At 43.4% G+C, this 17,019-nt stretch overlaps 1 protein-coding gene across 1 annotated transcript in view; it reads left to right on the top strand.

Moving 5' to 3' along the window:
* The window catches only part of LOC143291451 (uncharacterized), a 36,064-nt gene continuing 19,045 nt past the window's right edge, over nt 1–17,019 (top strand). The window contains exons 1-6 of the mRNA XM_076601316.1: nt 1–60; nt 2,981–4,480; nt 8,430–8,539; nt 10,652–10,792; nt 14,262–14,356; nt 16,680–16,787. Of these exons, the coding sequence (XP_076457431.1) occupies nt 2,992–4,480; nt 8,430–8,539; nt 10,652–10,792; nt 14,262–14,356; nt 16,680–16,787 (1,943 nt within the window). The 5' untranslated portion in view covers nt 1–60; nt 2,981–2,991. The remainder of the gene's footprint in view (nt 61–2,980; nt 4,481–8,429; nt 8,540–10,651; nt 10,793–14,261; nt 14,357–16,679; nt 16,788–17,019) is intronic.

Genomic DNA, 17,019 nt, shown 5'->3' with positions numbered 1-17,019 from the left:
CAGACCAAAACAGTGGCACGAATGTGGTTGCAGCGAACGTAAAAGTAACAAGAAACCAGGGTAATTGTTGTTTTCTTGTTTGCAGTGAATTGCGGTCAGTGTTTTTACATATTTGCCTCCTAAAGTTTGTCGTTTGAAGGGGGAGGTGTAACAGGATTACGCAGTTGGGGGTTTGTTTTTGTTTTGGTGTGCGTGTGCCAAAAAGCACATGGCGGACGATGGCCTTTTACGGTCTCTAAGTGAACGGATTGTATGATTGGTCTGTTGTCCGACCAGAGACATTACCTTCTGTTTAATGTTTCGCTGTGTTAGCGACTCTTTGTCTTGTAGAATACTTTGCAGGTAATCGTATATATCATGAAAAATCGTCCCTTTCGTTTTGGATCCGAAAATAGCACCTAACACGTCACTGTAAGTTCTGCGACTGACTGCACAGTGTGAGGTAACCGATATGATATTTCATTGATAGTTTGACGATGTATCTGGGGGTCTTACTTTCAGTTCTTCTTTGTTAAGGATACACACGTTTGGGTTAGTGAATGGTGTGGTGGTGCGCAGCTCCAAATTTTGTTGAGTCAGTGAGTGAAGTGGGGTTCATAGAACCAGTAAACCCGCGTGGTTTGGGGTTCATAGAACCAGTAAATTAGTGTGTCGTGGGGTTCATAGAACCAGTAAATCCTCCTGGTTTGGGGTTCATAGAACCAGTAAATCAGTGTGGTGTGGGGTTCGGTGAACCAGTCAATCAGCCTGTCAGTTGTTCTGAAAACTGACTGTATACCAGGGAGTGAAAGTTATTTTGTTCATCAACTTTGTTCAGCTTCAAGAGTGTGTGTGTGCGCTCATGCCTCTGTGTGTGTGAGTGTGTGTGTGTGTGTGTGTGTGACGTGCACAGTTTTTTTCCTTTTTAATTTTTACAGTTTATTGAAAGCAGGGAGGAGAGTGTATTTAGAAGTGGGAAAATTCATCAAAAAGGGAAAGATTTCAAGATGATATGATTGCTGGGTTTGTTTGGGTTTTTTTCCCCCGTTTTTATAACCAGTTACATTGTTTTATTTGTTATTCGCATTACAGTTATTTGGGTGTATTATACCAATGGTGTTACTTTATATCATGTATAGTATACCCACCCCCACAGGGGTCCAAGGACTAAATATTCTTGATTCGTGTGTGTGTATGTATGTGTGTGTTTGTGTGTGATGGATCAAGACTTTGTCCCTTTCCACTCAATAACCTCTGAATTTTAGGGTGAACTATTTCCACACAAAAAACTGTCCAACTCACAGATTAGAGAAATTGAAAAAGAACAACAACAACAAAACCCACTCAGTGAACTAATAATCAAACAAATATGCAGTGCTACACACCTTGCAAATATGTTTGCACATTCAGTTTGCATAACACACATACATGTACATGTCTGTGTTGTGTTCAAAGATTAACAAGAACTGAAGAAGAAATACAATATTTGTTCAGTTACATGGGAATCATGTTGATTAAATTTCTAAAGACAGCTATTGATTTGTGCTCTAAAATAAGAAGAATGTTAATCAATGTGGGAATTATGTGTTTTTCATTTCGAAAGACAGTGAGAGCACATGAACTCAACCTCAACAATGCCAAGCTGACTGTCATTAGATCACTGCCATGTTGACTGTCAACAGATCAGATCACTGCCATAATGACTATCAACAGATCACTACCATGCTGACTGTCGCTGCCATGCTATCAACAGATCACTACCATGCTGACTATCGCTGCCATGCTATCAACAGATCACTGCCGTGCTGACTGTCAACAGATCACTGCCATGCTGACTGTCAACAGATCACCGCCATGCTGACTGTCAACACATGCTGTCAACAGATCACTGCCATGCAGACTGTCAGCAGATCAGATCACTACCATGCTGACTATCAACAGATCACTGCCATGCCATGCTGACTGTCAACAGATCACCGCCATGCTGACTGTCAACAGATCACTACCATGCTGACTATCAACAGATCACCGCCATGTTGACTATCAACAGATCACTGCCATGCCATGCTGACTGTCAATAGATCACCGCCATGCTGACTGTCAACACATGCTGTCAACAGATCACTGCCATGCTGACTGTCAACGGATCAAATCACTACCATGCTGACTATCAACAGATGATTGCCATACTGACTGTCAACAGATCACTGCCATGCTGACTGTCAACAGATCACCACCATGCTGACTATCAACAGATGATTGCCATGCTGACTGTCAACAGATCACTGCCATGCTGACTGTCAACAGATCACTGCCATGTTGATTATTGACAGATGACTGCCATGCTGACTCTCACTGCCATGCTATCAAAAGATCACTGCTATGCTTTCTTGATCAACAGAGGGCCAGGTGTTGTGGCACAATAGCACTGCAACTGCGGTATACCAGTGTAGGCCGTTTTCACCCAAAGACATTTCTAGTGACTTGTACAACAGATTTCTAGTAACTTTTGCAACACATTTCTAGCAGCTTGTGCAACAGATTTCTGGTAATTCATATATTTCTAGAAACTCATGCAACAGATTTCTAGTATCTTTTGCAACAGATTTCTTGTCACTTGTGCAACAATTAAAGAAAAAATTTTCAAGTTACTTGTATCACTGATTTCTAGTAACTCATGCAACAGATTTCTTGTAACTTGTGCAACAGATTTCTAGTAACTCATATCATGCAACATATTTTGAGCAACTTATGCAGCAAATTTCAAGTAACCAGCACCACTGGTTTCTAGTAACTCATGCACGAGATTTCTAGTAACTTGTGCTCGAGATTTCTAGTAACTAATGTTACATATTTCTAGTAACTCGTGCAACAGATTTCCAGTAACTTGTGTAACAGATTTCTAGTAACTTGCGCTACAGATTTCGAGTACCAGGTGTGACAGATTTTTTTTCCGGTAACTGGCATCACAGATTTTTATAGTGCCTGGTGTCCCCAGCAGCCAAGGCAGCAATGGCTGAGGAGGCAGCACCACCTGTGCCTGACGGGGGGGAGGAGGAGGGGGGGGGAAAGGGGGGCATTTCCTCCACACCCAGTCCCCTGGCTGCTCCCGTCTCCCTCCCATCCACTCCCGCAACTGCTGACCTTGACTCCACAACTGCCGACCTCGACCCTGCAACTGCTGACCTTGACCCCACCCAGACTGCTGACCTTGACCCCACATCCGCTGACCTCAACCCCACAACTGCTGACTTTGACCCCACCCACCCTATGTACGTGCACTGCAAACCCAGTGACCTTTCGACTACACAGCAGCGTAACAGCAGTGGCCTGGCAAGGCCTCAGTGTGACTGGCGCATCCAGGCAGTGGGGAAGTGCGAGGTCAGTGGTCTGGCAGGGGCAGGCAGTGGTGGGTGTGGGGGCGATGGAGGCTGCCACCTGCAGGACCTGCAGAAAGCTGACAGCAGCGCTCAGGGGGAGAAACTGTGTCCCTCGCCCATTGCCAGACAGGTCGCGTCAGACCAGGACAGGGGAGACAACCTGACAGAGGCTGTGTCAGGCATGGACAGGGGAGACAACCTCAGACAGGTCGTGTCAGACCGGGACAGGGGAGACGGTGCCAGTGAACGCTGTGTGCACGGTACAGGTCTCTCCCACCCCGAGTTGGTCCGACCTGACAGCAGCAGGGATCAGCGGTCTGCCCTTGACAACAGGGACAAGGCCCACATCTCTCCTGCCCACATGAGCACTGTCAGCCAAGGCCCACGAGACAAAACCCCGGACACAGCCAGGGAGGGCGGTTCCAGGGAGGGCAGTTCTAGGGAGGGTGGTTCCTTGGACACAACCAGGGTGGGCGGTTTCTCTGACACAGCCATGGAAGGCGGTTGCAGGGAGGGCGGTACCCCGGACACAGCCATGGAAGGCGGTTGCAGGGAGGGCGGTACCCCGGACACAACCAGGGAGGGCGGTTCCAGAGAGGGCGGTTCCCCGGACACAGCCATGGAAGGCGGTTCCAGGGAGGGCGGTACCCCGGACACAACCAGGGAGGGCGGTTCCAGGGAGGGCGGTTCCTCGGACACAACCAGGGAGGGCGGGTCCCCGGACACGCGCCCTGAAGATGCTTCCCAAGGGGACAACGGACAGGAGGCAGCCTGCACAGACACAGACGCTGACGCAGGGCTGGGGGACCAGGTGGTGCGCCTCTCCAACACTGGCAGGGACGGTGACCTGGAAGCGGAAGACAGGGAGCAGACCGAGGAGGAGGACAAGAGCCAGGAGGACAAGGACGAGGAGGACGCGAACCCCAACCCTTGGCCCAGACACAGGTGGCGGGCCCTGCCCGACTTGAGGGCTCGGGAGACGGGGTCCCCAGGGTGCACTCCTCCGTCGGTGTTCCGCGAGAAAGTGCAGGGGTCGCTGTACATGGTGCAGCGACTGAAGCTGCAGCACAGAATGGAGCACCACGAGGGCTGCGTCAACTCCCTCCACTTCAACCGCATCGGTGAGCCCAGTTAGGTAACTGGTTAATGGCTGGTTAGTTAGTAACTGGTTAGCGGTTGGTTAGTTAGTAACTGGTTAGTGGTTGGTGGGTTGGTAGCTGGTTAGTGGCTGGTTAGATAGTAACTGGTTAGTGGTTGGTTATTTAGTAACTGGTTAGTGGTTGGTTAGTTAGTAACTGGTTAGTGGTTGGTTAGTTAGTAACTGGTCAGTGGTTGGTGGGTTAGGTAACTGGTCAGAGGTTGGTTAGTTAGTAACTGGTTAGTGGTTGGTTATTTAGTAACTGGTTAGTGGTTGGTTAGTTAGTAACTGGTTAGTGGTTGGTGGGTTGGTAGCTGGTTAGTGGCTGGTTAGTTAGTAACTGGTTAGTGGCTGGTTAGTTAGTAACTGGTTAGTGGTTGGTGGGTTGGTAGCTGGTTAGATGTTGGTTAGTTAGTAACTGGTTAGTGGTTGGTTAGTTAGTAACTGGTTAGTGGTTGGTTAGTTAGTAACTGGTTAGTGGTTGGTTAGTTAGTAACTGGTTAGTGGTTGGTGGGTTAGGTAACTGATTAGTGGTTGGTGGGTTGGTAACTGGTCAGTGGCTGGTGGTTGGTAACTGGTTAGTGGTTGGTTAGATAGTAACTGGTTTGTGGTCGGTGGGTTGATAACTGGTTGGTTAGATAGTGACTGGTTGGTTGTTGGTTAGTAACTGGTTAGTGGTTGGTTAGATAGTAACTTGTTTTTTGGCTTGTGGTTTGGTAACTGGTTAGTGGTTGGTTAATAACTGATTAGTGGTTGGTTAGTAACTGGTTAGTGGTTGGTTAGTTAGTGGTTGGTTAGTAACTGGTTAGTGGTTGGTTAGATAACAACTGGTTAGTTGTTGGTGGGTTGGTAATTGGTCAGTGGTTGATAGGTTAATAATTGGTAAATGGTTAGTGGGTAAATAACTGTTAGTGGTTGGTTGGTTAGTAACTGGTTAGCGGTTGGTTAGTTAGTAACTGGTTGGTGGGTTGGTAACTGGTTAGTGGTTGGTCAGTTAGTAACTGGTTAGTAGGTTGGTTAGATGGTAACTGGTTAGTGGTTGGTAGGTTAGTTCAGTTCAGTTACTCAAGGAGGCATCACTTGTGTAACAAGAGTGTAGTCCTCTGGCAAAATTTTGTAGAAAGAATCCACTATGATCAGTACACAAAGTGACAAATACATGCATGTACTCAAGGTCTTGCTTAGCGTGTTGGGTTATGCTACTGGTCAGACATCTGCCATGTGGTGTATTTATATTTTGTATTTGTATTTCTGTTGTGTTTTGTATTTGTATTTCTGTTGTATTTTGTATTTGTATTTCTTTTTATCACAGCAGACTTCTCTGTGTGAAATTCGGGCTGCTCTCCCCAGGTAAGAGTATGTCGCTACACTACAGCGTCACCCATTTTGTGGTATTTTTTCCGGCGTGCAGTTTTATTTGTTTTTCATATCGAAATGGATTTTTCTACAGAATTTTGCCAGGAACAACCCTTTTGTTGCCGTGGGTTCTTTTACGTGCACTAAGTGCATGCTGCTCATAGGAACTCAGTTTATCGTCTCATCCAAATGACTAGCGCCCAGACCACCTCTCAAGGTCTAGTGGACAGGGAGAAAATATCGACGGCTGAGCTGTGACTCGAACCAGCGCGCTCAGATTCTCTCGCTTCCTAGGTGGACACATTACCTCAAGGCCATCACTCCACTCGTAGCATATTACACACACACACACACACACACACACACACACATATATATATATATATATATATATATATATATATAAACTGAGCTCACTGTGCTGTACAAAAGCAGAATGGAGGAAGCCCACATCTACAAGACCGAGACGTATGCTAGTCAAGCCAGCAGCCTGAGAGAATCTGGCTTCCAAGCCAAAGTCCTCACCATAGAGATTGGTGCAAGAGGGTTTGTGGACACATCTGCCTACAGCTTCATGAAACATCTGTCAATTTATGGCAGAGAGAGGACATCGGCTCTCAAGGCAATGGCAAAAGCAGCAGACTACTCAAACTAGGCGTATGATGGCTCAGTGGTTAAAATGTCTGCCAGAAAAGGTGACTCAGTCCTGAAGTGGCGACCGCCCTGGAGGCGCGGGTTCAAACCTGCTGAGGACCACAAAAAAAAAGGTGGCAATACAAGGGCATCCAGAAGTCATGACCTGGGTGCAGCCTGGCCCCCTTAGAGTGAAGGGAGTTAAGGGCTGAAACACTTGACTGAGGGGGGCTTCTTCTCTGAAGACCTTGGACTGTCCAGCTCTGTCCAGTTTCTTATCACTCTCCCTCTCTCTCTCTCTCTCCCTCTCTCTCTCTCTCTTTCTTTCTCTCTCTCTCTCTCTCCACATACACACACACACACACACACACACACACACACACACACACATATATATATATGTGTGTGTGTGTGTGTGTGTGTGGAGAGAGAGGGAGAGAGAGAGGGGGGAAGAGAGAGAGTGATAAGAAACTAGAGAGAGCTGGACAACACACACACACACACACACACACACACACACACACACACACATCACAGTGACGCCTCTTTGAGAAACTGAAACTGGTTAGTGGGAAAGTACCTGGTCAGTGGTTAGTGGATTTAGATAACTGCCAGATGTTAAGTGAGTTAGGTCAGTTAGCGGTTAGTGGATTTGAATAACTGCCAAATGTTCAGTGTGTTAGTAAGTACTAAGTGGCAAGTGGGTTAGTAATCTATGCGGAATGAATACCTTTGAGTTGGTAGTCGTTAGTGCAAAAACTCAGCTGTACAATGACAGTGATAAAACATCTGTTTCCAGTTGAGATTGTCAAATAAGTTAATCCACTTTGTAACTGCAGCTGGAGTTGATTTTGTTTTCATTAGATGCATTTTGCATACATTTGTTTAATGTGAAACCCAGTTTTGCTGTCTAAAAGTTTGTGTATTTGTTAGATAGCTTTTAGAGGAGTTTGATTGGCTAAGAGCGGACCGGGCAAGACGGCTCGTCTTTTCACTGTTAGCCGCGCGAAATTTGGCCAAGCAGAGCAAACCGATAGGCCTAGTTTGCATCAGTTTGACATGGTAAGTATATGTATCACCAAACATGGAGTATAATACAAACTCCTCCTATTTGTTAGAACTACATTATTACTGTATTTATTTTTGCTCCTTCACGTAATCATTAGATTCTCACACATTATTCAGTAGACTTTTTTGCTTGAATGGTCAACTGTTTTCAGCTTATTTATAAATCCTGCTCCCAGACTTAATACTGTAGACTTTTTTTTGTTGTTGTTGCTTGAATGGTCAGTTGTGTTCATTATGTTTATGGATATATTTTACTCACACACACATGAACACACATACACACACATGCATATACACATTTTACTCTCTCTCTCTCTCTCTCTCTCTCTCTCTCTCTCTCTCTCTCTATATATATATATATATATATATATATATATATATATATATATATATATATATATATATATACGTGTGTGTGTGTGTTGTTCACACACATTGTATAATAAACTTGAGTGGTCCATCATTTTCATTTTATTTAAATCCATTTTTGGTGTCATAGACTTACCATGTCAAACTGATGCAAACCAGGCCTATTGGTTTGCTCCCCTTGGCCAAAATTTGTGTCAACTTGGTGATAAAATGTCTGGCTGTTAGTCCGCCATCTGCTAGCCAGTCAAACGCCATTTCCGACTTAGCCAAAATTTTGGCCAAGAGAAGCAAACCAGTAGGCCTTGTTTGCATCAGTTTGACATGGTGTAACCAAACTCAAGAGTGTTATGCAAACCTCCTCATTTGGCTCCGATACATAATGCAATAGACCTCTTTTTTTTTTTGGTGCTTGAATGGTCGTTCATTTTGTTTGTTTTTTTTCTCTCCCCCCTCTCCTCCCCCCCTTCACCCCCCCACCCCCCTTCCAACCACCCCTCCTGTGGCAGGCACCTTGTTGGCAAGTGGTGCCGACGACTTGCAGATTGTACTGTGGAACTGGGCGCGCAACCGCAAAGCTCTGGTGTACGACAGTGGTCACCGTAGTAACGTCTTTCAGGTCAGTTGATGACTGTAATGTCTTTCAGTTCAGTTGATTTTTTGTTTGTTTTTTTGCTGCCCCATCATCTGCACCATTTCAGTGGCATTACTACCACGCCGCTCATTTAGATTCACCCATGGCCACACCCGGGAGGAGGATGACGATGATGATGATGATGTTGCTATGGAGGTCCATTTTGGTTTGGGACTGCGTGACAAGGCTGTACTCTACGCTTCCTGTCATAATGATATCCCGGTGTTAACCAGGCCCGAGAGATACAGACACTTGCAGTGTTGGTCAGGTAATTAGAGCAACACACCTAAAGACGCATCCTTGAAGTGGATGACACTCGACTGTGTGGTCCCAGTCTCCCCATTTAAGCCCACAGCACACTCAACTCTGGGTAGGAGCCAGCCACAGGCCGAAAAACCCACCTCCGCTGGGATTCAAACCCGCATCCTCCCAGCCGTCAGTCCGCAACGCTAACCACTTCGCCACGGCGGCTGGTTCTTTCAGTTCAGTTGATGACCGTAATGTTTCAGTTCAGTTTGATGACTGTAAATGTCTTTCAGTTTCAGAACAGTTGACCACAGTGATGTGGTGACCGTTACATGTTGCAGGCCAAGTTCATGCCGTTACAGTGGTGACTGTTACATGTTGCAGGCCAAGTTCATGCCGTTACAGTGGTGACCGTTACATGTTGCAGGCCAAGTTCATGCCGTTACAGTGGTGACCATTACATGTTGCAGGCCAAGTTCATGCCATTGCATGGTGACTCTTACAGGTTGCAGGCCAAGTTCATGCTTTTGCATGGTGACCATTACATGTTGCAGGCCAAAATATAATACAGTACAATACAATATAATACAGTACAATATAATACAAAATGCAGTACAGTACAACACAGTACAATACAATACAATCCAAATTGCAACACAATACAAAACAATACAATACAGTACTATACAATATAATACAATGCAACAATACAATACAATAAACAATACAATACAGTGCAAAGCAATACAGTACAATGCAATATTATACAAAACAAAACAATATAATACACTACAATACAATATGATAACAGTACAACACAGTACAGTGCAATACAAAATACAGTACAAAATACAGCACAATACAATACAGTACAAACAATACAATAAACAATACAGTACAATCCAATACAGTACAGTATAATGCAACACAATACAATACAATACGATACGATACAACACAAAACAAAACAATAAAACACAGTACAATACAATACAATACAGTACAGTACAATATAATACAGTACAATACAATACAATATGATACAGTACAATCCAATACAGTACAGTATAATGCAACACAATACAATACAATACGATACGATACAACACAAAACAAAACAATAAAACACAGCACAGTACAGTACAATACAATACAATACAGTACAGTACAATATAATACAGTACAATACAATACAATAAACAATACAGTACAATCCAATACAGTACAGTATAATGCAACACAATACAATACGATACGATACAACACAAAACAAAACAATAAAACACAGCACAGTACAGTACAATACAATACAATACAATACAGTACAGTACAATATAATACAGTACAATACAATACAATATGATACAGTACAATCCAATACAGTACAGTATAATGCAACACAATACAATACAATACGATACAATACAACGCAAAACAAAACAATAAAACACAGCACAGTACAGTACAATACAATACAATACAGTACAGTACAATATAATACAGTACAATACAATACAGTACAATACAGTACAATCCAATACAGTACAGTATAATGCAACACAATACAATGCAATACGATACGATACAACACAAAACAAAACAATAAAACACAGCACAGTACAGTACAATACAATACAATACAGTACAATATAATACAGTACAATACAATACAATATGATACAGTACAATCCAATACAGTACAGTATAATGCAACACAATACAATACAATACGATACAATACAACGCAAAACAAAACAATAAAACACAGCACAGTACAGTAGAATACAATACAATACAGTACAATACAATACAATACAGTACAATACAATGCAATGCAATGCAATGTTGCAGGCCAAGTTCATGCCTTACAGTGGTGACTGTCACGTGGTGACCTGTGCCAGGGACGGACAGGTTCGGCTGTCGGAGCTGTCACTGACAGGAGTCTGTAAGAGCACCACGAAGCTGGCACAGCACAGAGGGGCGGCTCACAAGGTGTAGCAGTAGAATATAATAATAGAATATAGGTTCCTTTCCTTTTCTTTAAGTTTTTTTTTTTTTTTCTCCCATATCGTTCCTCTCTTTCTTTCGCTATGTCGGTCTGTCTTTCGATCCGTCTGTTCTCTCTCTCTCTCTCTCTCTCTCTCTCTCTCTCATTGTCTCTCTCTCTGTTCTAGATTGTGTCTCAGTCCTTGCTCTGCATATTGCTCCTCTTGTTTTGTTTTTTTCTCTGTGTCGGTCTGTCTTTCAATCTGTCTGTTCTCTCTCTCTCTCTCTCTCTCTCTCTCTCTCTCTCTCTCTCTCTCTTGTTCTCATTCTCTCTCCCTCTGTGCTTGACTGTGTCTCAGTCCTTGCTCTGTTGACGTCTGGAACGGTAGGCATGATAGGTTTTTGTCAACATTGGTTCCTTGTGTTTGATTCTCATTCATTCGGGTTGTGTGGTGTCAGTAATGACAGTGTCTTCAGCTCTGATATAGACCCCTGTGAGTGTGTTGTAAGTAAGAGTGATAGATAACAGACCTCTGTGTGGATAGCTGTAAGTAACAGTGATAGATAACAGACCTCTGTGTGGATAGCTGTAAGTAACAGTGATAGATAATAGACCTCTGTGTGGATAGCTGTAAGTAACAGTGATAGATAATAGACCTCTGTGTGGATAGCTGTAAGTAACAGTGATAGATAATAGACCTCTGTGGTCAGCTGTAAGTAACAGTGATAGATAATAGACCTCTGTGGTCAGCTGAAAGTAACAGTGATAAATAACAGACCTCTGTGTGGATAGCTGTGAGTAACAGTGATAGATAACAGACCTATGTGGTCAGCTGTAAGTAACAGTGATAGATAATAGACCTCTGTGGTCAGCTGAAAGTAACAGTGATAAATAACAGACCTCTGTGGTCAGCTGAAAGTAACAGTGATAGATAATAGACCTCTATGTGGTCAGATGTAAGTAACAGTGATAAATAATAGACCCCTGTGTGGATAGCTGTAAGTAACAGTGATAGATAACAGACCTCTGTGTGGATAGCTGTAAGTAACAGTGATAGATAATAGACCTCTGTGGTCAGCTGTAAGTAACAGTGATAGATAACAGACCTATGTGGTCCGATGTAAGTAACAGTGATAAATAGACCTCTGTGTGGTCAGCTGAAAGTAACAGTGATAGATAATAGACCTCTGTGTGGTCAGCTGAAAGTAACAGTGATAGATAATAGACCCCTGTGTGGTCAGCTGAAAGTAACAGTGATAGATAATAGACCTCTGTGTGGTCAGCTGAAAGTAACAGTGATAGATAATAGACCTCTGTGTGGTCAGCTGAAAGTAACAGTGATAGATAATAGACCCCTGTGTGGCTTGCTGTAAGGAACAGTGATAGATAATAGACCCCTGTGTGGTCAGCTGTAAGTAACAGTGATAGATAACCGACCTATGTGATCTGATGTAAGTAACAGTGATAAATAGACCTCTATGTGGCCAGCTGTAAGTAACAGTGATAAGTAATAGACCTCTGCGTGGTTGACTGTAAGTAACAGTGATAGATAATAGAGTTCTCTTGTTTTCAAACATCTTTATGCCACTAGAGCACAGCATCCTCCAGTGAGAGTGATCAAGGGCATCAGTTTCCCAGGAAGCGATGTTTGTGTCACAGGCTTTGAGGTTTGTCTTCAAGGTGTCCTTGAAGCGCTTGCAGGGTCTTCCAAGTTCGCAGTGGCCTCGCTTCAGCAGGCCATACAAAAGCATCTTCGGGATCCTGCTGTCTGTTATGCGGACAATGTGTCCTGTCCAGCGTAGCTAGCACTGGATCAGCAGGCTTTCAATGCTGGGCAGGCCGCTCCTCTCTAGGACCTGTAGGTTGGAGACCCTGTCTTGCCACTTTATGCTGAGGATCTTTTGTAGGCATCTCTGGTGAAACTGCTCAAGTTGTTGAATGTGACGGCGATACGTCGTCCATGTTTCACAGCAGTACATCATAGAGAGAGAGAGAGATCAGTGTGTACAGTGTCTGTAGGTGGCGTGTGGTTAGTGCATAGATTAATCAGTGCAGTGTATGTGGGTGATGTTAGTATATATAGATCAGTCCACACATAGTATGTGGGTGATGTATGGTTATGCATAGATCAATTCATACAGTGCTTGTGGGTGATGTATGGTTAGTGCATAGATCAATGCATACAGTGCATGTGGGTGATGTTAATATATAAATCAATCTGTACAGTGTATGTGGGTGATGTATGGTTAGTGTATAAATTGATGTGTACAGTGTTTGTTGGTGATGTGTGGTTAGAGTGTAGATCAATCAGTACAGTGTATGTGTGTGATATATGGTTAGTGCATAGATCAATGCATACAGCATGTGGGTGATGTTAATGTATAGATCAATCTGTTCAGTTTATGTATGTGATGTATGGTTAGTGCATATGTGGGTGATGTCAATATATAAACAAATCTGTACAGTGTATGTGGGTGATGTATGGTTAGAGCATAGATCAATGCATACAGTGTATGTGGGTGATGTTAATGTATAGATCAATCCGTACAGTGTATGTGGGTGATATATGGTTAGTGCATAGATCAGTTTCAGTTTCAGTAGCTCAAGGAGGCGTCACTGCGTTCGGACAAAACCATATACGCCACACCACATCTGCCAAGCAGATGCCTGACCAGCAGCGTAACCCAACGCGCTTAGTCAGGCCTTGGGGAAAAAAAAAAAACAAAAAAAACACACACACAAAAAAAGCATAGATCAATGCATACAGCATGTGGGTGATGTTAATGTATAGATCAATCTGTTCAGTTTATGTATGTGATGTATGGTTAGTGCATATGTGGGTGATGTTAATATATAAACAAATCTGTACAGTGTATGTGGGTGATGTATGGTTAGAGCATAGATCAATGCATACAGTGTATGTGGGTGATGTTAATGTATAGATCAATCCGTACAGTGTATGTCTGTGATGTATGGTTAGTGTATGGATCAGTGCGTACAGTGTGTGTATGGGTGATGTATTGTTAGTGTGTAGATCAATGCGTACAGTGTGTGGGGGTAATGTTACTTACAGCTGATCACATAGGTCTGTAACTTATCTGTCACTTACAGCTGATCACATAGATCACATAGATCAATGTTTACAGTGTATGTGAGTGATGTATGGTTAGTGTATAGATCAGTCCATACAACATATTTGGGTGATGTTAGTGTGCAAAAAAAACAAAAACAACAAGACCATGTGGATAAAAAAAGTTTAGGATTACTCTTTGTGTGTTTGTGTGCTGTGCTGTGTGTGTGTATGCGTGTTGTGTGTGTGTGTGTGTGTGTGTAAGCTGTGTGTGTGTGTGTGTGCTGTGCATTTGTATGCTATGTGTGTGTGAATCATCAGAATCATCGAATCATATTTTTATTTGTCATGAAAACCGTGTGAATGGTTTATAGACACAACAGTGTGTGTTTGTTGTGTTCCAGCTTGCTCTGGAGTACGACTCCCCCCACGTGTTTCTAAGCTGTGGAGAGGACGCTTTGACATACCAGATAGATCTGAGAGAGGAAAAGCCCAAAAAGTGAGTCACACCAGATAGATCTGAGAGAAGACATGCCCCAAAAAGTGAGTCACACCAGATAGATCTGAGAGAGGACATGCCCCAAAAGTGAGTCACACCAGATAGATCTGAGAGGAGACATGCCCCAAAAAGTGAGTCACACCAGATAGATCTGAGAGAGGAAAAGCCCAAAAAGTGAGTCACACCAGATAGATCTGAGAGAAGACATGCCCCAAAAAGTGAGTCACACCAGATAGATCTGAGAGAGGACATGCCCCAAAAGTGAGTCACACCAGATAGATCTGAGAGAAGACATGCCCCAAAAGTGAGTCACACCAGATAGATCTGAGAGAAGACATGCCCCAAAAAGTGAGTCACACCAGATAGATCTGAGAGAAGACATGCCCCAAAAAGTGAGTCACACCAGATAGATCTGAGAGAAGACATGCCCCAAAAAGTGAGTCACACCAGATAGATCTGAGAGAAGACATGCCCCAAAAGTGAGTCACACCAGATAGATCTGAGAGAAGACATGCCCCAAAAGTGAGTCACACCAGATAGATCTGAGAGAAGACATGCCCCAAAAGTGAGTCACACCAGATAGATCTGAGAGAAGACATGCCCCAAAAAGTGAGTCACACCAGATAGATCTAGGACTAACAACAGCAAGAAAAAGTTCAAATCTCTTAAAGGATGAGCGCAATAGCCAAGTGGTTAAAGTGTTGGACTTTTAGTCTGAGGGTCCCGGGTTCGAATCACGGTAATGGCGCCTGGTGGGTAAAGGGTGAAGATTTTTTCCGATCTCCCAGGTCAACATATGTGCAGGCCTGCCAGTGCCTGAACCCCCTTCATGTGTATATGCAAGCAGAAGATCAGATACGCACGTTAAAGATCCTGTAATCCATGTCAGCATCCGGTGGGTTATGGAAACAAGAACATACCCAGCATGCACACCCCTGAAAGCAGAGCATGGCTGCCTACATGGCGGGGTAAAAACGGTCATACACATAAAAGCCCACTCGCGTCTATATGAGTGAACGTGGGAGTTGCAGCCCATGAACGCAGAAGAAGAAGATCTGTTAAAGATTGTTAGTAAACAGCATAGGGAAATGGATGTAAACAACTTCAATTCACCTGTCTACAGTATTTATATCAAAACTTACATATGGTCGAGAAGTGTACTTTTGTGCCCTGAAATATTTATTTAAAAAAAAAAAAAAAAAGGTTACAAGGTTTAGACTGTGAAGCTTACAAACTTGCTAAGTCAGGCATCAAATTGGGAAACATTCAGGGAAGCTGGATTTCTACCACCTGATGAATATCACGAACTTGCAGCATCAAAGTTTGTAGTAAGAGCTAGCACAAGTGATTACGAAGAAGAGTTGAAAACTTAGATCAGATAGAGACTTTTCAAAAAGGCTCAGCCACTAGTTCATGTCAGATGACAATTGTAACATATACTTCTGACGAAATCGAAAGTTAAAATTCGGGAACAGAAATAAAAAAAATGTGGTGGTTGCTTCTATTTCCATGCCAGAAGTAAGTTCCGGAATAGATAAAAAAAATATAAAAAATTTTAAAAAAGTGACTGTTGCATCCACTTCCACACCTTAACCGCTTTTGATACAAACAACTGTGAGAAGAAAAATGATGAGAATATTTTTATATTACGAAACTGAATGCCAATGCTGGTCTATATGAAAAATAACAAAACAACCTTCAGCTGTTTACAGGTGGATCAGTGCTTGAAAATAAAAACACTACTTTCCCACACACCACTTTCCCACACACACAACTTTCCCACACTCCACTTTCCCACACACCACACCACTTTCCCACACACCACTTTCCCACACTCCACTTTCCCACACACCATATCATTTGTTCACATGTCAGGCTGGTTGTGACCAAAGAGAATGACGGTGTTATAATGGAAGTGGTTGACATGTCAGGCTGGTTGTGACCAAAGAGAATGACGGTGTTATAATGGAAGTGGTTGACATGTCAGACTGGTTGTGACCAAAGAGAATGACGGTGTTATAATGGAAGTGGTTGACATGTCAGACTGGTTGTGACCAAAGAGAATGACAGTGTTATAATGGAAGTGGTTGACATGTCAGACTGGTGATGACCAGAGAGAATGACGGTGTTATAATGGAAGTGGTTGACATGTCAGACTGGTTGTGACCAAAGAGAATGACGGTGTTATAATGGAAGTGGTTGACATGTCAGGCTGGTTGTGACCAAAGAGAATGACGGTGTTATAATGGAAGTGGTTGACATGTCAGACTGGTGATGACCAGAGAGAATGACAGTGTTATAATGGAAGTGGTTGACATGTCAGGCTGGTTGTGACCAAAGAGAACGACACCAAAGTGCCGCTCTACTCCATCCACTCCAACCCTGTCAACCCCTACCAGTTCCTGACCAGTGGGCGTGATCCCTATATCAGGTAAAGACAGCACAGAATATGTGCCTCAGTGCAGCATTGATGTCTACCTTTGTCTCGGCTTTGCAGTGATCTGTTGAAGACACACACACATCTGTTGACGCACACACACACACACGCACACATCCACGCACACACACACACACATTTGAACAGAAGCCGCATGTTACATGTTGTCAAGATCTGCACAACAGTGTAGACAAGGCTGACCTTAGTGAAACGGTCGATTCAGATT

The sequence above is a fragment of the Babylonia areolata genome, chromosome 17, assembly GCF_041734735.1.
Source record: "Babylonia areolata isolate BAREFJ2019XMU chromosome 17, ASM4173473v1, whole genome shotgun sequence".
Lineage (NCBI taxonomy): Eukaryota > Metazoa > Mollusca > Gastropoda > Neogastropoda > Buccinidae > Babylonia > Babylonia areolata.
The sequence above is the reverse complement of the archived record's forward strand: the minus strand, read 5'-3'. Positions and strand labels throughout refer to the sequence as shown.